This window comes from Lactuca sativa, chromosome 3 (genome assembly GCF_002870075.4).
Source record: "Lactuca sativa cultivar Salinas chromosome 3, Lsat_Salinas_v11, whole genome shotgun sequence".
Taxonomy (NCBI): domain Eukaryota; kingdom Viridiplantae; phylum Streptophyta; class Magnoliopsida; order Asterales; family Asteraceae; genus Lactuca; species Lactuca sativa.
The window spans coordinates 36,141,507-36,166,302 of record NC_056625.2 but is presented as its reverse complement, the minus strand read 5'-3'; the positions used below and the strand labels follow the sequence as shown (position 1 = coordinate 36,166,302).

The 24,796-nt window shown below is 36.8% G+C and overlaps 2 protein-coding genes and 1 pseudogene across 3 annotated transcripts; 2 read left to right on the top strand and 1 right to left on the bottom strand.

Annotated features, from left to right (window-relative positions):
• The first annotated feature begins 284 nt into the window (after window positions 1–284).
• Window positions 285–1,659, top strand: LOC111917185 (F-box protein FBW2). Its single transcript, XM_023912841.3, has 2 exons — window positions 285–890; window positions 964–1,659. Exons 1-2 carry the CDS (start codon window positions 526–528, stop codon window positions 1,502–1,504), a joined length of 906 nt encoding a protein of 301 aa, XP_023768609.1. The 5' UTR covers window positions 285–525; the 3' UTR covers window positions 1,505–1,659.
• Window positions 1,660–14,303: 12,644 nt separating this feature from the next.
• On the bottom strand, window positions 14,304–14,421 carry LOC128133131 (5S ribosomal RNA; annotated as a pseudogene).
• A 6,251-nt stretch (window positions 14,422–20,672) lies between these two features.
• LOC111917187 (cyclin-A2-1) lies at window positions 20,673–24,333 on the top strand. 2 transcript variants are annotated; one of them, XM_023912847.3, is made up of 11 exons: window positions 20,673–20,905; window positions 21,840–22,211; window positions 22,288–22,503; window positions 22,689–22,781; window positions 22,855–22,988; window positions 23,081–23,156; window positions 23,323–23,399; window positions 23,516–23,549; window positions 23,630–23,779; window positions 23,863–23,994; window positions 24,079–24,333. In XM_023912847.3, the coding sequence occupies exons 2-11, from the start codon at window positions 21,870–21,872 to the stop codon at window positions 24,130–24,132; spliced, it is 1,308 nt and encodes a 435-aa protein (XP_023768615.1). In that variant the 5' UTR covers window positions 20,673–20,905; window positions 21,840–21,869; the 3' UTR covers window positions 24,133–24,333. The 2 variants fall into 2 exon arrangements, with proteins under 2 accessions (XP_023768615.1, XP_023768614.1); XM_023912846.3 differs by having other exon boundaries at window positions 21,834–22,211.
• The last annotated feature ends 463 nt before the right edge of the window (window positions 24,334–24,796 follow it).

The following is a 24,796-nucleotide window of genomic DNA, read 5'->3' as shown; positions in this document are numbered from 1 at the left end:
GACTCCCGTCAGTAATCCTCAGTGTAGCCGGCGCTAGGGTCTGTTTTGTCCTGGCAGCGAGCTGTGGATAGTTGGTCTTCACGTGACCAACCTGATGACAGGAGTAGCACATCCTCACATCCTGAATCGGGGCGGTTTGGCGACAGATCCTCTCATTATTATTTAACAAACTAAACATTTGATTGAACATTAAATGCAAAGTAAAAAAAAAACTGTTATTTTATTATTTAAAATTAATGATAATTAATATTACTTTAATCTTTTTGTTTTTTTGTCTACCATAATAATTTTGGGACTGGAAGACTATATAGTTATCTATATATCGAAGAATGATTCTAAGACGATTCAGTCATGACTTAGTCGTAAATGACAGCTAGCGTAGTTGTTTTACTCCTGTTGGTCTAACACCATTTTAGGTTTTCAGTTACTTTAAGGCTTGTATTAAAGCTTGCTTATTTACACGAAAGTTGTGCAAATACACTGTCTTACACACTTAAAGCATAATTTTTTTGTTTCAAGTAGCATATGGAGTTTTCCGGAGAGAAAGAGATGAGCAAGAAGGGGGTTGTGGTATCGATTGATGAAAAACCGTCGGAGTGGCGGACGTGGGAGGGGTTGCACCCGGATATATTGGCATCGATTTTCTTGAGATTGGCAGTGGAAGAAATATCGAGGTGTGTTCCGCTGGTGTGCAAGCCGTGGATGGAAGTAGCGTCGGGCCCATACTGTTGGATCGATATCGATATTCAGGCCTGGTGTCGGCGTTGCAATCGCAGTTTACGTGCGGTTAACCGGGCGGTGAATAAGCTGATACGACGGAGCAATTTTACGGTTGAACGACTGTTTGTCTACCGTATGGGATCATCCGGATTCTTGTCTGTGGTTAACTGGTACGTTTTCGCACCATTTCAATTTTGTGTATGTACGTAAGGTGTATGATTAATTTGCCCCTTTTTCTTGCAGTCCATGTCTGAAAGTGCTTGAAGTCCCATTGAGTCGATTCACTGACACTCTGGTACTGAATCATCTAAAACCACTGCCAAATCTCAGAGTTTTGAATATCAACTATTGCTCCAAGATCAGTGCCAAAGGCCTTGCAGCATTCGGTAACCAATGCAAGTCTTTACTTCACTTGAAAAGAAACCTTCCTCCACAACGTTATTGGCCTGTTGATAATTCCGAAGCAAAAACCATAGCCGACACCATGCCAAACCTACAGCGTATTGAACTCTGTTTTGGTAGTTTTAGTGATTGGGGTCTTTCTGAAATCCTTACCAAATGCAAGTCGCTTACGCATCTTGACATTCGTGGGTGTTGGAATGTGAAGTTGAATGGTGATCTCAAGAAGATGTGTGGAAAGCTTGAGTGTTTTCAGATCCACCCCAGTGACTTTTCTGAGCAGGATCAACTTCGTTTGTTTTATCGTTATTGGAAGGTTAATGAGAATGAGACTGATCTTTTCGTGGAATTACAAACTTACTGGAATGAGATTAGGATTCGATAATGAGTAAGTATGCTTGAGTGTTCCCGGAGGACTTTCTTTTTAGCTTTTGAAATTACTTGTTTGCTTATACTTAGACGTTACAACTATTTCCAGCAATTCACCCTACTCATGTTTTTTCTCTCTTGCAATAATTAGTATCATGCATTAGACTTCAAGCATCTTCAATGTCATATAAGCATTTGTCATGTCGTTAACACAATAAAAGCAAGCATCCGCTGTAGGACTCTATGAAAAAATCCATAAATCTTTCACCCTGTTATGGAAGATGGGCTTTTGCCATATTGACATGGACCTTTATTCCCTATGTTGGTATTTATTTAAGTTTAACGTGAATGTTTGAGTTTCAGACATATTTCTATAAATTAGCCAAATCATTAAGTTTATTAGGTAGTATATTCCTATCAGATTATTATCAATAAGAATCAATCTTTGTAACCACTTTGTTTCAAAAGAGAAAACAAGATGATTGTGTCCTGCAATATCAATTTTTTCGAAAATTAGCAACAATAATGTTCCCATTATTGCAACATGTGATTCCAAAGTAATTTGCATTCATACCATTTTTTATCCATGCAAAACAATGATATGTTTTTCATGCATGTTGTACAACCTCTTTGAAACATAAATTGTTATATATATAGATAAAAGTATTATGTATAAGTCACTTTATGATCCTCATCCATGCATCACACGGATTGTTACCCTTCTAATTATTAGCAAAAAAAAAAAAAAAAAAAAAAAAAAAAAAAAAAAAAAAAAAAAAAACTTGAGGGTGGCCTATAGATTATGATATTACAAGTAGTTATTAGTATTTCATTTTTGTTGTTGTCATCGTTTGTCTATTTATTTGTTCTCTTTTTTGTTGTTGGTTTTATCTTCGTATTAGATCATATGTTTTGCTTGATTATTGGTATTGTTGATCCAAAAGATTATTTTCTTCAGTCTATTATCAAACTCGGTGACTAGAAATGATATTGGTACTAGTGTAATAGGTAAACCATCCGATGAAAAAACTGCTAATTATGCAACGCTATTGGATGTCTGGAAAATTGATAAATTTAAGATTGTAGTCGATTAATTGACCCCTATTGGCGAACTAAGTATTTAAAGTTATAAAACAGATTGTGGAAAACATATAAAAACAAAGAAAAAAATCATGATTTGCGAAAAAATCATGAAAACGAAGTAAAATAGTGAAGTTGTAAAAATAGATTGTGAAAAAAACATAAAAAAAATAATAAAAAATAAAGTTATAAAAGACAAATTGTGATAAAAGCATGTAAAAATACAATAAAAATAACATGTAAAAAAAAAATGAATGAGCACAATTTAAAAAATTTAATGATTAATAATTAGCATAAGAGAAGTTCTTGTATCTTAAATAAATAAAAAAAAGAAGTTCAATCACCTTATATAATTTTTTTTGTTGATCATAATAATCACCTTTATAAAAATTAAAAATGACATTTTAAAACTTAAAACAAATTTATTGAGATCAAAATGACCACTAAATCAAATGACCAAATGTGATTTTAATCCTTTAATTTATATTGTCCAATATTCAAAGGTGGGAGTCCAAGGTGCTTGTTGCTAAATTTTTTTGTTGTCGCATTTTTAATATGGAAAAGGAGTGTATTTCAATTCAATAATATCATTGTTTTAAAACCAAATTTTTTTAGCTGACACACGGGTCAACCGGTTCAACAATTGGATCCGATTTTCAAAATTTTCATACATTTTATACATACCTACATATATTAAAATATATATATATATATATATATATATATATATATATATATATATATATATATATATATATATTTGTTTTTTCAAAGTATTTGAGTTGTTATTCGCCTCGACTATATGCCTAGATGCTTCTAGTGGTGTTTTGAGTGACAAAATTTTTGCTGGAAATTTAGTAATTTAGAAGTCTAAACATTTTAAAAAGCATAATCGTTTGGGTTAACCCAGGTTCCGAGTCAATGATTCGACTAAGTTTTTGTAAACTCATCCAATTCAATCTTAATCACACATAGACAAACATATGTTCATGTATGTCCCATTTTCTTCACCAAGTTGCGGTCCAACCGATTGACCAAGTGGGTCGATCCAATTTTAAAACATTGAATGAAAGCGTCCTACTCTTTATAAAAAAAGGAAAATAAATTTTTATGTTTTGATAACAAATACAAATATTATCATAAAAATAAATGTACCACAAAAACAAATAATAATAATACCAACTACCAACTATCGAAGTATCAACTTTTTTGGTTCGAGAGTCCAATTGCGTATTATCCGAAATATTAAGATATTCAAAGTAAGGATACATATTCATATAACTAGGCATATATCCGAAAATCAATATTTTTATTCTTTAAGTAAAACATGTATGATCACCACTAATCCATTAGAAAAATGTTCTCACCTATGTATCACATCATCTCTATTACATGATCCCTACCAAACCACTAGCCTTTGAAAATAGTTATCACTTCATATATATATATATATATATATATATATATATATATATATATATATATATATATATATATATATATATATATATATATATATATATATATATATATATATATATATATATATATATATATGACATTAGGATAAATAAATAGCATAATTAATAAGCATAAATAAATATTTTACATTACATAAAAAAAACTCATTGCATAAACCTAAATTACTAAAAACACATAAAAACATAAAAATATTAAACCTAAATAACTAAAAAAACATAGGAATTTAAACCTAAATTACTAGAAAAACATAGAAAATTAAATTAAATATAAATATCAAAAAACCTTAAAACCAAATTTCCATATTTTTCGCGGACTTGTTGAATTTTCTGAAACGTCATTAGATTTCGTGGGTCGAGATTCGGTTGGTGCTCTGTGTTTATAATTTGAAGATCGGTAATTGCTATTTTCCGGCGACGAGTTTCCTCCATTGATTCAAATAGTGATGAGCTTTAGAACCGGACCAGTTCGGAACCGGAACCGATTTCCCTATATTATAAGAACCGGGAACCGCGGACCGCCGGTTCTAGCACCGGTTCCGGTTTCGGTCCTGGTTTTTTGGTTATTTTTCAAATGGTAACTGGTTAAAATGTTGTAGTTGATGTGTTATCTTTCGGAACCTATAAATGATTTAATATTTAACCAAATTATGACTTTACATTCTAAATTGAAGTACAAACACTAAATTACATGATGAAAAAAAATTAAATAATTCCGACTTCATATGAGTAAATTATGCGCATTTTAAAAGCGGGACAGATTCCAAAAAATAAAAACAAAATGTTGAAACAGAAAATATGCAACATTGATATGTTGTCTTCCGAGATCTATAACTGATTCAGTATCTAACCAAAATATGTGTTGGTATAGTCTAAAATGAAGTACAAACACCAAATTACATGTTGGAAAAAAATGAAGTAATTTCGACGTCGTATGAATAAGTTATGCACATTTAAAAATGCAGGACAAATTTAGAAAGAAAAAAAAGTATTGAAATATAAAAAACACAACATGGTTATTCTTTCTTTCGGGACACGTGTCTGATTCAGTATCTAACCAAAATATATGTTTGTACAGTCAAAAAAGAATTACAAACTCCAAATAACATGTAGAAAAAAAATCAAGTAATTCTAACTTCATATGAGTGAGTTATTCACATTTTAAAAAACAAGAAAAAAGTCAAACCGGTTTCGGTTTTTAGAACCAGGACCGGTTATCATAAAAATGGAGAACCGGTAACCGGACCTTATTACCAGTTTCGGTTCCGGTTCCGGTGCCGGCGATTCTAATGCTCATCCCTCGATTCAAATATGCTATTAAACTTGGTGCAAGCCGCTCGTAGGTCACACATTTTTTTGTTGAGTGTGTCGTAGGCCCATTCCGTTTTCCTTCTTAATAGCGTGTGAAAGTGCTCCAAAACATGATTCCAAAAAAATGATCTTGATTGTGCGTTGCCTCTTATCGAGTCACAGGATATGAAAATCCAAGCTTTCGCCAAAGTTTCCTCCTCTTATTTGCTCCAACCCGTAGCTTTTTTTTTTTTACCTTTTCCTTTTGGTTGCCTTCTTCAAGATGGTTGTTGTGTTTCATGAACCCTTTCGTCGTCCTCATTGTCAAGGTTTATAGTTTGGGATTGATATAATGGGACTTAAGATGGTTGTGTTTGGAATTGTTGTGGTTGAGAAGGTTGGGATTAAAACTGTTGAGAAAGTTGTTGTTAAAAAGCTTGGAGTTGGGGTTGAGTGAATTGTTGTGGTTGTTGTTATTGGTAGAATTGTGGATGGTATGGAAGGTTAGTGAATTGTAACACCCATTTCCTAGAATGGATCCGTGGGTGATATAAGGAGTCTAAGACATGGTTTTTGAGGAAAACCATATGCCCTTCTGTGGCGCATAGAGTGTCACGATGTGGCATGCAAGATGAAGAATGTGTGTTTTGGTGTGACATCCCCAAATTCGCGGCCAGAAAATACCGGTTTCATTTATGTTTTTAAAATAATTTCAGAGTAAATCCATTGATTTAAAAGAGTTGCGGAATTTGTCCCCAAAACAATACATGATAAAATAAGGTTTATCAAAGCATTCCTTAAAGAAATGTATTTTCATATATAACAAAACTCGGGATGTCATGTTCCGATACATACCAAAAGCATAAATGGCACATTATAAGCCTTACAACAGTTATATACAACTACTGGCCTATATACAAAATAACTTGATGATGCATCCATCTTATGCTCTCGCGCCACTACCTATAATACAAATAAAACTGAGTGGGTCAGGCTTGGGAGCCTGGTGAGCATATAGGGTTTTCAACCCACGATAAATAATTATATTTAATTTCACCAACCAACAATAACCCGATTACCTATTCCCGTTATCCTCACTTTATGTCCCTAGACAAAAACTATCACAAGGGACCTAGTCTAAGATTTTTCATCGGGATGGACATTACTACAAAGGGGTTTCCTTGACAATAGATGTCCTAAAGGCAACCATGAGGGGGATATAGTACACCGGTGAACACATCGTTCACAACACCTATAGGTTATGAACCTGCCAGCGTTCCACATGACAGTCTAGAAAGAGTATGTGGTTGTCATCAATACTCCGCTAGATGACTAGATCAACAAAAACATCGAGGCCTCTCATCATTTTATTTCATCACACAACAACTGTCTACCCATGTTCTACCTAACATATTAGTAGATAAAAATATATACATTTATATACAGCTTAAAACTTGTACAAATCATTCATTCAACAATTATTTCAAATAAGCAATTAATATACAAACACATAACACGTATTTTGTAGAGAATTCTTTGTATCTATGTGTTAGAAGAAAAGGAATATACACTCACTTGATAAGATGATGATCGGACAGCACTACGGTTCTTAAAATAATATTCTTCGATGAAGCCGGGAGATCTTCACAAAAACCGGGCTTCTCGTGGGCATAATTTCGGCTCGACAACTCTATTTTGCGGGATCTTCGGGGCTTCGGGACTTGCTTCGGGTGTCGGGATGATACCGGGACTTCGGGGGTAAAACTTGCCAAGTAAAAGAAGGTTTATGGGGGTGAAAGGAAAGAAATTAGCAAACCACTTCGGCTGACTTTGTGATCTATTTTGTAACATCCCGAAATCCAGGTAAAGCTATTATGTCCTTCCATTTTGTCAATTTGTCAAAAGTGGTCCTTGTGAGAATTATTGTAGCAAATGAGTACGTTGGGCGTACTGGGGAGTACGCTGCACATACTCATGCGCTTAATATGGACGCGGACTCGCCTGGGTACGCTGGGCGTACCCAGGGTTACGCTGGGCGTAATGGGTCCAGATGCAAACCCTAATATTTGACTTGTGCACTATATAATGGATGCTAAGGCTCATTTCTCAGCCTCCATATCAGTGAGTATAACCCTAAGAGAGCCTCCCAGTCGTCCTTAGCTTGAGAGTGAGTGTTTTGGAGATAAAAGTGCCTTGGTGTATGTGTGTGAAGAAGAAGGAGAGGAGCTTGTGGAGGCTAGAGCTTGAAGTGCAAGGTTGGATCTGAGATCTACAGAGGAAGGAGCTGCATTTGGAGGTATAAAGTTCAAAACTTTCCTCTTCTTTTTGGTTAGATGATTTCATGGACCATTTTAGGGTTAAAAGTCCCAAAGGTGGAGACTTTATGAGTGTAATGTGCTCCATGGACCTAGATCTGTCCCATTTCAGTGTTATTTGTGTTATAAATCCATAAAGTTTCCATCTTGGTTGTGGATATGAGGTTATGCATGAGTATTGAGTTTTCTAGTGTATGGAAGTGGAGTATTATGGGTGTTAGTGACTTGTCCAGCCATGCAAAGGCTTAAAGTCGCCGACTTTATGGATTAAGAGGATTATAAGTGGTCATATCTAGAAGTTGGACGTGGGTCTTAACGGATTAAGACACCAAAATGCTTAGAGTCTGAAACTGGGAGTTACGCTGGGCGTAATCCCAGTACGCGCGACGTAAGGGGTCGCGCACCCCGGTTTCTGTGAAGACACCGGGTACGCCCAGCGTAACCCGGGGAGTTGACTTTTGTTGACTTTTAGGGTTTGGTCAACTTTAGGGTCTTTGAGACATGAGAGGGGTAAAATGGTCTTTTACCCTTCTGAGAGTACTAAGAGAAGGAATAGACTAGCCTTGAGAGATATATTGATTTAGAGTGTTTATTTCATATGATTAGGCGGAGGCTAGATCGGATTTTACAGAGTTCGAGATTTCACCGAGTTACCCGAGGTGAGTCTTCTCACTATACTCTACCTAGAGTGGTAATTAGAGTTATGAGACAGAGTATTTGTATGTTATTGCATGATGTGATTTCTATGTGCTTTATGCTATGTATGTTACAGAGTTTACAGAGTTAGGACCGGAAGGTCCACAGAGTTAGGGCCAGAGGGCCCACAGAGTTATGGGACTGGTGGGTCCCACTGAGACACATTGACCAGAGGGTCAAACAGAGTTATAGCCTCGAGTGGTTATGTGTTATGTGTGGTATTTTAGGGAACTCACTAAGCATTTATGCTTACAGTGTTGTGTTATGTGTTTCAGGTACCAGTGAGGATCACGGGAAGGCGCCAACTTGATCGTTACACACACAAAGAGTTTTTATATTTTGATCTTGGGATGTGATGATATGTTTTGACTATGTGATACAATGGTGTTTTATAACGATTATGAATGAAATGTGTTTTATAAAATGTGAAAAATTATTTTGAAAATTTGGGTGTTACAAGTTGGTATCAGAGCCTTGGTTTGAGGGATTCAGGTACACCTTCGGGCGTATCTGAACTCAAAATGAGGATTTGGAAGATTTTCAAAATAAAATTTACAAAATTTTCTCAAGAGTAAAAAGTTTTTGAGTGTTTTTGGTCCAATGTTCAAGTTTTGGTCATATTAAGAGCTTAATGGACTTAGGTTTTAAGATCTTGCCTTGGAGTGAGTCCTAATGGATTAAGTTTGAAAATTCATCCATTAAGTCATTGAGAAGAAGTAGATTTGAATGTATGAGCCTTGATTTGTACGGATTAAGCTCTTAATGAGAGAAATGGCATTCTGCCAGTGACCACGATGTGTCTAATGGATAGCCACGATGTGGTGAAGTTTAGATATGTGATTGTTTTGTCCTTGCGTTCCCACGACATGGCTAAGAAGGGTCCATGAGTGTAGTTGACTTTGACCAAGTTGACCGTTGACTTTGTGGACCCTTGACCGTTGAGTTTTAGCCAGTTTGACTTGGGGCCAAACTTGGAGGATTTAGGTTGTTGATTGAGGATTTATTTGTCTAGGTGTTAATCGGTTCAAGGGATTGATCAGTGCAAGGAGTTAGAGTGCTACTGTGCTTCTTTGGTTTTGCGATTCAGGTGAGTTTCTTACTGTTCCACGTATCCCACTATATATCCTATGCATAGTAGGAAATAAGTACCGTTATAGTACAAGTATGCCAATGTCCATGATAACTCCTTTGTATGTATATACAGTTTAGGACACTTGGTGTCTTGGTATGCCAGACTGGTAGGGTCTTGTTGTTGGATTAGTGTCTAAGCCCATAAGTATATTTGGTATATACTTAACCCGATTGTAGCATGGCCCTTTTGGGTTGCCTTCACCGAAGCAACTTGACTGGAAGAATAATAGAGAAAGAGGTTATTATAGCTTATTAATATATTATATGAATAATATATTAAACGAAAAATCATATTTATTTAATTAACATTTATCAAGAATTAATTTTGTGGTCAAAAGAGGTTAAATGAATTAAAGGGACTGAAATTGTAATTTTAAGATAATTGTAATTTGGGATGTGGATCCCTTAAGTAAGGGTAGATGAAATCCTTATGGATAGCCCATAAGATTTCGTCCAAGGGATTGATTCTGGAAGATTCCTATGGGCTGCTTAGGGCTTAAGCAACCAGGTTAGGGATTTAACTGAAACCCTAATTTTACAGCTATATAAGGACCCCTTGGGATAGTGAAATCGGTCACTTGAAACCCTAGAAGAGTTCCAGCCGATTTTGAGCCTCCATTCCTCTATCTATCATTCTCCAACTTGATTTGGTGTTTGGCTACGGAAGTAGCTTTGGGGATTAAGTTGATTCGGAACTCGACTTGGCGCTCGGGAGGAATTCCGGGAAGATCTTCGGGGAAAACATCAGAAAAGTTGCAGACTTCGGGGATGCTCTCGAGGTCTTTAACTTCTTGTTTCTCATTAACGTCATGGGCTGGGAATGCATGGCACTCCTTTCGCAGATATTTATGGGCTTTGATGCATGAAATGATACGAAGGTTTGAACAGAGTTTATCACCGTAGATAATGAAGGCTTCGCCAGATGGCAGATTGAGGTGAATGACTTTTTCATAACAAAGGATATCAACACGATTGAGGCTCAACCAATCCATGCCGATGATGAAATCAAAGCTTTTTATGGAAATTGGCATAAGGTCGATTGGAAAAGAATGGTCGTTTAAGGTAAGGGTACAACGATGAATACGTCGTTAGTGCTCTCTTTCTTTCCGTTAGCCATCTTGACGGTAAATGTTTCGGTTAAAGGTTGGGATTTATGATTGATAAGATGATTAAATGCATGACTAACAAAACTCCTATCCGCACCACTATCGAAAAGAATGTATGCATAAAAGTTGTCGAGGAGGAACGTACCCGTAACAACGGTGGGATCAGCAACCGCCTCCTCCTGGCCCATCGCTATCACTCTCCTTATGTTGCCAGCTGTTGTTTCTTTGGGACAATTCCTCTTGAAGTGTCGGTCTCCCCACAGCCATAACAGGCCTGACCAACACCCGCTCCAGGAGTCTGATTGGTGGGTTGGGCTGGTGTCTTGCAAAATCGAGTTGTGTGCCCCTTCTTGCCACATCTGTTGCATTGCAAATCACGTTAGGGTCCGTGATGATGAAAGTTGCACTTGTCGCACCTTGGAATAGTACCAATATATCTACTGGCAGGTGCTTGGGCGGTTGGAACAGCAGCAGGAGTAGTAGCAACGTGGATTGCCACTGTTTGTTGTTTCTGATGGGTTTTGAGCAAATTAACACTCCTAAGTGTGCATGCAACCCTAGGAAACCTTGGATCTATGTTTGTCTAAAATACATGCAAAATACTTTTTCCAAGGTTCATAACCCTATCTAGCATACATGGGGAACTTTAAATATAAAAGATGGCTAGAATTACATACCTTGTAGTTGATTTGATTCCTTGAAAACCTTGAGATCCTAGCACCCCAAGTGTGATGCCTCAATTGTTTCACACAACACCAAGTGCTTTGGAATGACTTTGAGAGAATGTAGAACACTTCTAAAAATCGACCTAGCCTTCTTTCTTTCTAGTGTAGCTGATTTTGGTGGATATTAAGATCTTTATATAGTGTGTTACACTTAGGGTTACACCATGTAAACCTTAATGTAACATGGCTCTTCATTTCCACGACCTATGGGTTTGTAACTCCCATGGAGCATCCATGGAGCATCCTATGGACCTTAGCCCATCTTGATAACCCATGGAGCCTTTAGCCCACTATACAAGTTATGGTTGATTTACATAATCAACCTATATATTTAATTAGTCTTCTTTTGATCACTTAATTAATTCCAAATTAATTCTTGATCAATACTAATTAAATAATACTATTAATATATTAGAACTTATAATATATTAATAAACCACAAGTGTTATTTCTCTCATTTAGTCTATCCAAATGCATGATGTCATGCAACCCAAATGGACCATGTCGGGTCGGGTCAAGTACATACCAGATATAGTTATGGACTTAGACACCTTATCCAACAGTCTCCCACTTTGATAAGTCTGATAAGTATAACTGCAAGTATGACTTCAGGAACCGATCAGCAATCGTAGCTCTTTTCAAGGTCTCTTGGAACTGAGAAGATGATGATACACCATTTAAGATAAGTGATCATATAATCCTCTGTTCTAGATATCAGCCGGAAAAATACATGGAACAATCTCTTAGTTATTGTCCAACAGTTTGTTTCTCGATTTTCGATTTGTTTGACATAGAACTTAATTGAACACATCAATTTAGTTCTAACCGGGCCCGGTACATAGGTCAAAACAAAATCATTGAGGGGCCCAGATATCACTTCTAATCCAATAAGGAACAGATAAACTTCGACTCATATGCTTGTTCTACTACTTGTTAAATCACACACAAATGTACGTTTTATAACATCGAGTTACCAATGTGGATTCATACGATCAATGCATAACCAACTCATAGGCCACAAGACATATCTCTAGGTTTGAAGGCTTACATGATATTACCGTCTCACAATCACTCGAGATAAATTCCATGAAGTGATACCAGCGAGCGTGGGTTGAATCCAATACTTAGAACTTATGAGCACTCATGAGTGTTGAGGCCATGTCCAACATCTTAAACCTTTACAACCAACTCATGACAGTCTTAATTCATATCTACTTCCAACATATGACCGACTGTGGATAATTTGAATAATATGTAAAACACAACATAAATATTCTGGAAGTCAAAACATGCAAAAGAGATAATAGTAAACGATTGACAAAAGATAGCAACACATTACTCAGAAATAAACACAACTTTTATTCATCATCAAATGTCAATTACACTTTACAATTTTCAAAGTTGTCTAACTACTAAAACTAATATCATCCTTCAGCCCTATGTTCCTTGCATGCTGGAGATGCTTAACCCTACCCAGTCCCTTCGTGAGGGGATCTGCCGGGTTCTCATCCGATGATACCATCTTTGCCATGAGGAGTCCTTCTTCTATTCGATGTCTGATGAAATGGTATTTTCTGCTAATGTGTCTGGATCTCCTGTGATCCCTTGGTTCCTTCGCTAAGGCAACTGCACTTTCACTATCATAGAAGATTTCCATAGGCTCCTTTATAGCTGGTACAACTCCAAGGTCTCCAATGAAGTTCTTCATCCATATTGCCTTCTTTTCTGCCTCGCTTGCCGCTATATACTCTGGTTCTCAAGTTGAATCAGCCACTGTCTCCTGCTTGGAACTTTTCCAAGAGATTGCTCCTCCATTTAAGGTAAAGACCCAGCCCGACTGAGAGCGTAAATTATCCCTATCAGTCTAGAAGCTAGCATCATTATACCATACAACTCTCAAGTCATAATTCCCACCAAGGGTAAGGACCCAGTCCATAGTCCTCCGCATGTACTTGAGAATGTTCTTTACCGCTGTCCAGTGATCCTTACCAAGGTTCCCCTGATACCTGCTAACTATGCTTGAAGCAAAGGCTACATCAGGACGAGTGCAGGTCATATCATACATGATCGAGCCTACTGTAGAAGCATAAGCTACTCGACTCATCTCTGCTATCTCAACCTCGGTACTCGGGCTCTAAGTCTTACTCAGTCTAGCGTTACTCTTGATGGGTAACTCTCCTTTCTTGGAATCTTGCATGCTAAACCTCTTCAACACCTTATCCAAGTATGTACTATGACTAACTCCAATTAGTCTTTTACTCCGGTCTCTCATAATCCTTATCCTTAGGATATAAGCAGCTTCTCCAAGGTCCTTCATAGCGAAACACTTCCCAAGCCAGGACTTTACTTCCTGCAAGGTTGGGATGTTATTTCCTATGAGTAGTATGTCATCCATATACAGTACCAAAAAGCTAACTATACCCCCACTAGCCTTTACTTATACACAAGATTCATCTTCACTCCTCGAAAAGCCAAATTCTTTGACTTTCTCATCGAAGCAAAGATTCCATCTGCGAGGTGCTTGCTTTAACCTGTAGATAGATTTCTCAAGCTTACACACTCTATTAGGGTACTTTGTGCTGACAAAACCCTCTGGCTGATTCATGTAAACATTCTCAACCAACTTTCCATTAAGGAAAGCAGTTTTGACATCCATTTTCCATATTTCATAGTCATGAAATGCAGCAATGGCTAACAATACCCTAATAGATATAATCTTGGCTACTGGTGAAAAGGTCTAATCATAATCAACTCCCGAAGTTTAAGAAAAGTGCTTTGCAACCAGTCGCGCCTTATACGTGTTTACATTACCATCCATGTCGGTCTTCTTCTTGAAGATTCATTTGCACCCAACTGTGTGGGATCAGATCTAACCCACTTTCACCCCCCATTATAGGGTTCGACGTCCCCGTCGAACACATCGACCCGTGCCCTGGCTCTAATACCATTTGTAACATCCCCCTCTGGCACGTATCACAATATTGTCTGCTTTGGGCCACTCGGCACGAGAACTTCCCAGGGGGTCACCCATCCTGGTACTACTCCCGCCCGAGCACGCTTAACTGCAGAGTTCTTATGGGATCTGTTGCCCTCACGGCTTTAAAACGCGTTGTGATAGGGAAGGTATCCACACCCGTTATAAGGAATGTTTAGTTCTCCTTCCCAGCCGATGTGGGATCAGATCTAACCCACACATCGGCTGGGAAGGAGAACTAAACATTCCTTATAACGGGTGTGGATACCTTCCCTATCACAACGCGTTTTAAAGCCGTGAGGGCAACAGATCCCATAAGAACTTGCAGTTAAGCGTGCTCGGGCGGGAGTAGTACCAGGATGGGTGACCCCCTGGGAAGTCCTCGTGCCGAGTGGCCCAAAGTGGACAATATTGTGATACGTGCCAGAGGGGGATGTTACAGATTTGGTATACTTAGTTCACCATAAACAATAACTATGATACCAATCTGTCACACCCCCAAACCGAAACAGCGGAAACGTTCGGGGTGGATGACGTCATGCGTAGTATCACAACAAGTGCATCATAATAATCAAAGTAAACACAACCATTACATTGAATTTAATAAAGGTAATTACATCTGTTTGTTTCATATTTATATATATCAAAAGTATAACAAAATATAAAGACGTGACCATGTATGCTCCGTTTTCTCAAAAGCTACAAGAGTACCTGTCTATTGATTTCCTAAGAATATAAGCGGTTTCGGGGTGGATGACGTCATGCGTAGTATCACAACACGTTCATCATAATAATCAAAGTAAACACAACCATTACATTGAATTTAATAAAGGTAATTACATTTGTTTGTTTCATATTTATATACATCAAAAGTATAACAAAATATAAAGACGTGACCATGTATGCTCCGTCTTCTCAAAAGCTACAAGAGTACCTGTCTACTGATTTCCTAAGAATACAAGCGGTTTTGAAAAGAGTATCGACATTAAACCGGTGAGTTCATAAGCATGTTTTTTTTTAATGAAAACCTGTTAACGAATCAGTGAAAATTTTTGTATGTTTCCAAGAAAATCCAATATTTTCTAACATATAAGTTTGTTACAGTGTTCCATAAAGTAAGAAAACCCTAGCTATCACCAGTATGTATAGAATGTTCTGTTGGAAAAACCCTGGTTACCACCAGTATGCATAGTAGTTTCATTACATAAAATAAAACCTTGTATTTTATCCCCTAGAGTCCTCCAGTATAATGTATATAAGTTCTATTAATTAAAATAAAACTAATGAAGATTGAAATCCCGTAAACAAAAGATTACTTTATACTATTGTGAGTCGTATAACCAAGCTTGATATGACCTAGTGACCTTTACGACGTTCTTCAAGTGTCAGATATATGACATTTGTCACCCCGGGCATGCCTGCCTAACTATAGTTAGTAGTTCGGGTGTGGGATTGTCAGTCCCAAATAGATCTATTCACAAATCTCATGCTCTCCCTCCAGCAGACTCTGGTTATACTATGTGTAACATCCCGAAATATCAAGAGTAGAGTAGAAGGGCTAAAAGAGTAAATTGGGAAAGAGTGACTCGGCGAGTCCATGGGTGGACTCGGCGAGTAGAGTCGCGACTGGGTCGCGTGTTAAGTAGCCGACTCGGCGAGTCAGTAAGATGGACTCGGCGAGTAGGCGCTGAGTGGAGAAAACCCTAATTCTCGGGGTTGAGCCCTATATAAAGATCATTATGTTTTCCTCCCAGCCTCTTTGTTCCCCCCTTGAGTTCGAGAAACCCTAAAATCGTGGAGAAGCACCATTGTTGAGCAATTTGGAGCTTGAAGAGGTGGTTATTGAAGAAATTCCAAAGGAGAAGAGGCTTGGATTAAAGGGCTTTGCAAGGATTCGGGATAATCTTTTCCTGGAGCTTCCTTTTGAGGTATCTTTCCATTGTTTGAGCTGCTATTGTCTAGATTCTTCATTTTGGGGGTGTTGAGATCATATCCTTTGGATGTATTGGAGTTTAGAGGCTAGATCTGAGGTTGCTACCTCAGATCTGGGATGGAGAAGAGTTAGAATGCTTGAAAGTCCCTGTGTTGAGTGTTGGATGAAGTTATCTTGTCCCAAACCTTATCCCTAATGTGCAAAATGCATAGATCTCTTTGGATTCACGTAAAGTTTGCCACTTTACGTGATGGATGAGTGGTAGGAGGCTAGATCTATGTTTTGGAGCAATTGCATGGCCTGGAGTGCTTCTGTATGGATTCAGACCGGTGGTACTGGGCGAGTCACATGGGTGGACTCGATGAGTTGCTTGAAGATGGCCTGGAACTCAGCGAGTTGTATGAACAACTCGACGAGTAGGAGGAAGATTGCCTGGAACTCGGCGAGTTGTATGAACAACTCGGTGAGTAGGTTGAGGATAGCCTTAGACTCGGCGAGTCTGTTCTTGGGCTCGGCGAGTCTTGTCGAAGAGTCCCAATATTTTCTGGTCGAGTCGAGAATCGGTGAGTCAAGGGATGACTCGGTGAGTTGTGTGCGAGTAGACTCAGAGTTGTTGAACTCGACGAGTCTCGGGGTGACTCGGCGAGTTAGGTCGCGGATTGAGTGAAGTTCTGATTATGGGAACTCGGCGAGTCATAGGGTTGACTCGGCGAGTAGGGTCAGTCAGGGGTTGACTTTGACCTTGTCTTTGACCAAGGGTTGACCAGTGGTTTCCAGGGGCATTTTGGTAATTGTTGTTTGTTGTTTTGAGTTCAGTGCATTGGCGGTTGTCCAGTGGTAGAGATTGTATCAGTGATCGGAGCAGTTCGGGTTATCTGTTCAGTCGGCAGTTTCGAGGTGAGTTATCCTCACTATATTAACAGGGTCTAAGGCACCAAGGCCGGCCCTTATCGGATTGAGATCCGGGTAGTTGTTGTTATGTTGTTGCTATGTTATGTTTGCATCCTGAGAGCTAGGATGGTATATAGAGACCTGTTTGAGATCGGTATCCTGAGAGATAGGGTGATGCTATGCTAGTGACCTGTTAGGTCGGTATCCTGGTTAGAGGGGGGATGATATGCTATGTGATCTGTTTGATCTGCTTGTTGACTGTGAATTGCTATATGATTTTATGTATATGTGCACATGGTTGTTTGGACTGGAGTTGGGTTGAGGCGGGTCCTGCTGTGTGCGGTAGGCCAAGATACCCAGGGAGGACCGGTTGTCCCGAAGGCCCAGCGAGCGGCCCGGATAGGCTGTAGGCCCCGAAAGGGCGGACCAGACGTGCCGAAGGCTCGGAGAGTGGACTAGAGAGACTGAAGGCCCGGTGCGGGCGGACCAGTCATACTGTAGACTCAGAGAGTGGACCAGGTGGATTGAAGGCCCGGGAACGGGCGAACCAATCACACTGCAGACTCGATGTATGTGGATAGACTCGGAGGGTGGACCAGGTGGACTGTAGGCCGGTGCGGCGGACCAGTCACACAGTAGACCCGAGGTGCATGGCTGTTCTGTGATCGGATATGTTATGGCATGTTATGTGTGTATGGTATTTGTGGTTGGTATTTTGGGGATATCTCACTAAGCTTTCGAGCTTACAGTTGTGGTTTCATGTTTTTCAGGTTCTTCAGGAGACTGTGGCAAGGCGAAGGCGTGATCGTACCGCTCCTCGTGATTTTGTAGTATTGTGATTCTGGGAACACGTTAAAATGTTTTGTATTGAAAACCTTTTTGTAAAGATTTAATGGAATCAAGATGTTTTTTTTGAAAAAGTTAAAATTGGTTGTACTTTTCGGTCGTTACACTATGATAGGATTTAGTTTAGTACCTTGAAGGGTACAATTTGAAGTAGTGTCTCACAATCATGTATTAACTAGTTTACGTGTAGCGTTATATTCTCATATACTTAAATCTAAGTGTACGAGTATAAATAATTATACTTACATAATTATTTAGTAATGTATTCTTGTTATCCAATAGATAGTAATGTATATCGTAAACTAAGTTTGTCATAGGTTATATGCATGTATATGTAAAACCGTGTATTGAAATCCTAAATTACACCTATTATAGTTTGTATGTATGTTATGAATTTGGTTTGTGTATTGATTTGAAAACTATGCAATTATGCTTGTAAGTTGAAAACGTCCCTTATGCTCGGCATGTTACAAGATGGATCAAATATCTAAATATTTTATAAAAATGCGGAAACAATATGGTTGTATCAATTGCATCAGTTTTAAGCGTGTTGAAATCCTTTTGTATAAATTCACAAGATCATTTGTGTTTGACTTGTATTCCTCCCTTTGAAAACGTTAAAACAGTATAAGCATAGGGGTATGAACTCACAGTTAGTTGCGTGAATGTGCCGGACAACGAGACTGGAAACGAAGACCCTCAAGTTGATATATGCGACACTTAATGAGATCCTAATAATAATTAAATACATATACACATATTATTAGCGAAACCATTATTTATAGTGTTGAAAAAACACTTGCTTTTGGTTTAGGAACGTTACCGAGACTTGATTGAATCGGAAAAAGCGGGTTTTCAGCCAAGTTCATGACTTGGGGAGGTTTGCGGTCGTGAAGGGTTTCCAATCGTGAACTGTTCTTGGGCGTGAACTGTTCTCGGCCGTGAACAGTTTACTGTCCTTGAAGGGTTTACGACCTTTGAAGGTTTGAAGGGTTCACAGCCTGTTCTCGGTGAGATATGAAGATATGAAGGGTTCACGACCGTGAATTCAAGAACAACAATGTTTGATTTGATGAAAAACGGATGATTTGATGCTCCAAAATGAGTTCCAAGGTGGGTAGAGTGATAGATGAAGAGAAATCTTGTGTTTTCGGGTGATGATTTTTAGAGAGAGAAAGGGTGTTCGCGGCCAGAAAAGTGCAAATGAGGGGTAGGAGCACATATATAGGGGGTTTTCATGGTCGGTGGTGGTGCCACCAGCCGTGAACGAGTTTACGGCCGTGATCAGGTTCACGGTCGTGAGCACCAGTCAGACCGAAATCTGTTGATTTTTCGAAGGAAACTCAGGTTTTCGCGCGATTTTGGTTCCGACTCATATATAAAATTTCAATTATATAACTTAAATGATTTTCCAAACCAAAGGAATTTTCAAATTTTATTTGACGGAATCGGGCTAACGTTAACGGAAAAAGGTTCGGATTCTTACACGTTTCGTATATAAAATTATACACTTAAATGAAATTTTTATTTAATGGACAAATTATATCAATCACTTTTGTTAGTTTTTATTAGAACACTAAAGCACCATCTATGATAATATGACATATTACTCTATTTTTAACTATATAGTTCATCCACATTGCATAAAGACTATTTGGTCAATGTTTCTTGTAATCGAATAATGAGAGAATAAAAATAATAGTTTTTTTTTTCTAAGGTTTTCCATAAAATGACAAAAAAATAAAAAATTTCTAAAATAAACACAATTTTCATTGGGAGGCAACTTACGAAAATCATATATTTTTTTTATTTAATTTTTTACAAACTTCGAGTTTCATAACTATTTTATATGAACTCGATTTGAGTTGATTTTTTTCCATATGTTATTTATAATAAGGTTTTCATGAACATATTTTACACTCCAAATTTGGATATTAGAAAGTTATATATTTGAACTTCAAAATAGGCTAGTTGATGAAAAATAAAAAAAATTCAACTTTGATCTTACACAAATTTCGCATATGAACTCCACTTGAGCTATTTTTTTTCCATTGTGTTTTTTGTAACAAGGTTTTTCATGGACATATTACACTATGAATTTGGATGTCTGAAAGTCAAAATGTTTAGATACAAAATAAGTTATACAATGAAAATTATAAAAAAACTTCAAAACTTTCGCATAAAAATTTTATAACAATCATATACTATTTGAGTTCTGTCAATAACTTGCAAAAAAAATTTAATATAAAATTCTTAGGTCACCAAGATTTTTGCAAATGGTGGCATGTGAAAATTTATAAAAAATATCACAACCCATATTGATTTTTCGCAAATGTGCCTGCAAAAATTTATGCCTATTTTAAACATTTTTTTCTTGGCTATTTTATGGAAAGACCTTAGAATATAAAAAGACTGATCAATTTTTTTATTGAATAATACAACTTAAAATTTATATATAACATTATGAATCTCAAAGTAATGAAAAATAGAATACTAGTTTCTTGACATCATTTATTTAATAAAAAATGATATGTCAAATATATTAAAAAATAAAATAAAATAGTTTATATTTAAAAAAAATTGTTTAATTAATTATAAATACTTGACTTGTTCTCGTAAAATGGCCTTCCATTTAAAAAAACCCATTACCATCAATTTAATTAAAAAATTGCCAGCTTATTTTGTAAGAGGGAGTGACAAATATCAATTTTTTTTGGTTGTAGTGAAAGATTTTGGAAGTTTGAACTCTACCTCTATCCCGCTCTCACGCTCCCCTTCTTTCTATTTCTTTCTCTCTCTACATATACATATGTCTTTCTCATACTTACTGTATCAGTGTCTCTAAAATCTCTATGGTGTCTGCATAATGCATTTCAATGGAGCCCTAGTTTTGTTGTTCTCTCCAGACGCCATTGTTGGTCTTGGCATCTGATTGAACCCTCGAAATGCAGAGTGAGCTCATACATCTCTCTCTCTCTCTCTCTCTCTCTCTCTCTCTCTCTCTCTCTCAAACGCACACGCAATTTGAAGCTTCAGCTTAAAAAAAGCATATTATTAGTCCATGAATTAAATCCGTTCGAACTGCATTGTGTGTTTTCATCTGCGCAGATCTACGATGTTATACGTTTATTGTTTACGTTTCTACATTTCCTTGGTTGTGATTTACCTTACATCTATGCGTATATCTTTTCTCTTCTGTTTTATTAAGAAAAAAATATCGTGAATCGATTGATTTAACGTTTTTGACTTTCTGAGTGTTGAATCGATTTTTCAAGCTGAATAGACCATATATTGTTTGGCATACCAATTTGATGCATCTGTTGTTGTATTATCCGCTGATATACTTGTAAACTACTGTAGAGCAATAGGTAGAGTCCTGACAGTTCCTTGTCAAATTTTTTTTTGGGTAAACGTGGTGTCTTTCCATTTTGTTTTGTACTTCTTTAGTTTTTAAATACTATTTGAGCAGTACAAATTTATATATATATTTATGATAGTAATTTAGACTTTTGTTGAGATATTAAGCCGCCAGTTTTGTTCTATTCTGATTCTAGTTTTAAGAAGCTTGATGTTTATACCAACAAAACAGCAGTCAACAAGGGGATTATCTTTTAAATGTATTTAATATGCATCTGAATTTGTTCTTTTATTGTTTGGTTAATTCTGATTAAAAACTTGAGCCTTCTTATTATCTTAGGATCTTGAGATCTACTCTACCCCTTATGTTGCTCTGAAAAGGGTTTTGATTATATACTCTCAAACTGCGCTGCAGTTTATCTACAAAGATGTGGCTGTTGATTTGATTTACAATAATTTTACATTTATTTATCAAATAGAGACGCGTCAATAAGGGTTGCTAACATAAATACGAACGCTTTAGATGCAGAATTCATAGGAAGCAAGTCAATATAACATCATGAACTACTCTTCTTTAAGTCTAAGTGACATGAATAAAGAAAATATTCCTGTTGCTAATACCCAATGCACCACATCACGTGTCACTAGAGCACGTGCTAAAGCTTTAGGAACATCAGGGGTTTTGCTTTTGCCACCACTACATCCTGTGGTGAAAGTGAAACAAGAACACAAACAGATCCTTCAACCAAAAACCAAAAGAGCATCATCAGATAACAACAAGTCTGCATCTACTGATGTTGTCCCTATTGTCCAATCCAAAAGAAGAGCTGTTCTCAAAGAGATCACTAACAATCCCTTTAATCATTCCAGCATAAAACTCACTGATGGAATTAGACTTCAGGTACATATTCGATATTTCTATCAAATTTTGACAAACCATAGAACATATTAAAGAACATAATGTTTTTTGTTATCAGATTAGCAATGAGGTCAAAAGATGTACTTCTAAGAAGAATGATAGGGTGATGATGGCAGTGGCAGTGGCATCATCTGTTTGTGTGGGCCCTCAGGGAAAAACAACAACAGAAGCCTTAAATGATGAATCCATTATTGACATTGATTCCAAACACAAGGGTCCACAAATGTGCAGCTTGTATGCTACAGAAGTGTATAGCAATTTACGCACAGCAGAGGTCTGAATAGCTGTTGACCTCCCTTCATCGGTTAATAACCTCCTTTGTCTATGTTTTTTTTATATCTAAAAGACTAAAACAATCAACAAAACTTCAATTAACCAATAACCACTACATGTGCTTTGTTTCCCAAAAAAGAAAATATTTTTCTTATGCTATTCTAAAGTACCTTTTTTTTTTCACAGCTGAAGTGGAGGCATTCTGTTGATTACATGAAAACAGTGCAGCTGGAAATCACACAAGAAATGCGGAGTATTCTAATTGATTGGCTTGTGGAGGTTAGCTTTTGAAATTTCTGCATTTCAGAAATTCCATTTTCTAACATTTGTTATATTGGTGTTTGAATTTTAGGTTTGTGAAGAGTATGGACTAGCTTCAGAAACATTCTACCTAACAGTTGCTCTCATCGATCACTATCTTTCCAAGAAAAACATTGGAAAAAGAAGACTCCAATTGGTTGGTATAACCAGCATGCTTATTGCCTCGTAAGTTCACTTTTCATTGCTTTTATTTAAATAATAAATACATTCATCAAATGGTAATCTAATCATATTTATCCTTTAATTACTGGTTTAAGAAAGTATGAAGAAATTTCTGCCCCACGTGTTGAAGAGTTCTGTTTTATCACTGATAGCACCTACACAAAAGGAGAGGTATGTCAACTTGTCCTATCAAAGATATATTCTATCATCTGTTATACACAGAGTCTGTAAGATTGTACTTTACAGACTCTGTGTATCAGATGATAAAGTGAATACTGTCATATCATGTCATGTCTTGTAGTATACTGTGTATAATGACCGAGGTTAAATCTTGCAGGTATTGGAGATGGAGCAAGAAATACTGGATGTAATAAGCTTTCAGCTATCTCTTCCAACTACAAAGAAGTTCCTTAGGTAATAAGTAACTAACACTCATTGTTTCAATCTTCTTTTCTATGTATTTTGTATGGGGCCCACAAAATGGAAATAAGAAATACAATGAAACTGACTTGTTTTATTTTATTTTTCAGGAGGTTTCTTCTAGCAGCACAAAGTTCTTATAAGGTACGTTAATACAAACTCTATATTCCATTAAATTGAATTTACAAACAAAAGTGTAACAAACTGCATTTATTTATTTACAGGCGCCTATTATAGAACTGGAATATCTGGCAAATTATTTAGCAGAGTTGACTCTAATCGAGTATAGTTTCCTAAAGTTTCTACCATCCCTCATTGCTGCTTCAGCCGTGTTTTTAGCCAAATGGACACTTGATCATGATGAATATCCATGGGTCAGTTTACTGTTTGCAGAATATAAATCTTTGGTTATTAATTATTGTACTATAAAATTGATTTATTCTCTGTTGTTTTGCAGAATGGTACTTTAGAACATTATACCGGTTACAAGGCATCCGAGCTAGAAATTACAGTTCTGGCCCTTCAAGATTTGCAACTTAACAATGCAGCCCCTCTCCATGCTATACGCCAAAAGTACAAGCAACAGAAGGTAAACACTAAACACCTATTTTTAACTAAAATTAAATAATTAATATAAATCATCAATAACAGTAATTTAATTTTGTTTTGTCAGTATAAAAGTGTTGCAACGTTAACTTCCAGAAAACCTGTGAAATTGGTGTTGTAAAATGTGATGAATTATGTGCCGGGATTTTCTGGGAGTTTTTGTATTTCCTGTTTTGGATAATTTATCATCTTAGTTTGGATGCAACGTTTGGTGCTTGTTGTAAGTGGTGATTATTAATTAACCACATGTTGTAATCAACTATGGAATTTCTACAAGTGTATTGTAATGTTGCAGTTATGATGGATCAAACATATTGTGTGATGTTATGTTACATGAAAAATAACATTTTTTATGTAATTTTTGAAGTATATTTGGAAACAAAAATATCTATGGAAAGTAGATTTAACAATTTAACAAATTTAGTTTAACATCCTTCTCACATTTGACCAATTTACTTAGTACCAAATATTCAAAATAAAAACAATTATCTTGGAACATATTTATCACATGCATCATGATGTATAACATTGTTGTCTTCACCATAAAAGTTTAGTGGCTCAGGTACAGATTTTCATAAAGGTCTACTGTTCAAAAAACATGATAATGTCATTGCTCCTTGATGTAGGTACACCCCATAAGATGGGTCTTCGGACAAGTTTGTTGTAGGCCGTTGAGTCCTTATTATGTAATATATTAAATAGTAATTAAACAAACTTCACATATAAAATGGTTTTAAGAAGAAAATACTCATTTTAATTTGATCAAAGATCAAAATCAAACCAAA

Bases quoted from the DNA above. Each gene is read 5' to 3' on its own strand.
- LOC111917187 (XM_023912847.3), top strand. From the start codon at position 21,870: ATGAACTACTCTTCTTTAAGTCTAAGTGACATGAATAAAGAAAATATT. The intron at 22,989-23,080 runs GTAAGTTCACTT...TACTGGTTTAAG, and splicing joins ACCAGCATGCTTATTGCCTC to AAAGTATGAAGAAATTTCTG. The intron at 23,550-23,629 runs GTACGTTAATAC...ATTTATTTACAG, and splicing joins CAGCACAAAGTTCTTATAAG to GCGCCTATTATAGAACTGGA.
- LOC111917185 (XM_023912841.3), top strand. From the start codon at position 526: ATGGAGTTTTCCGGAGAGAAAGAGATGAGCAAGAAGGGGGTTGTGGTA. The intron at 891-963 runs GTACGTTTTCGC...TTTTTCTTGCAG, and splicing joins TTCTTGTCTGTGGTTAACTG to TCCATGTCTGAAAGTGCTTG.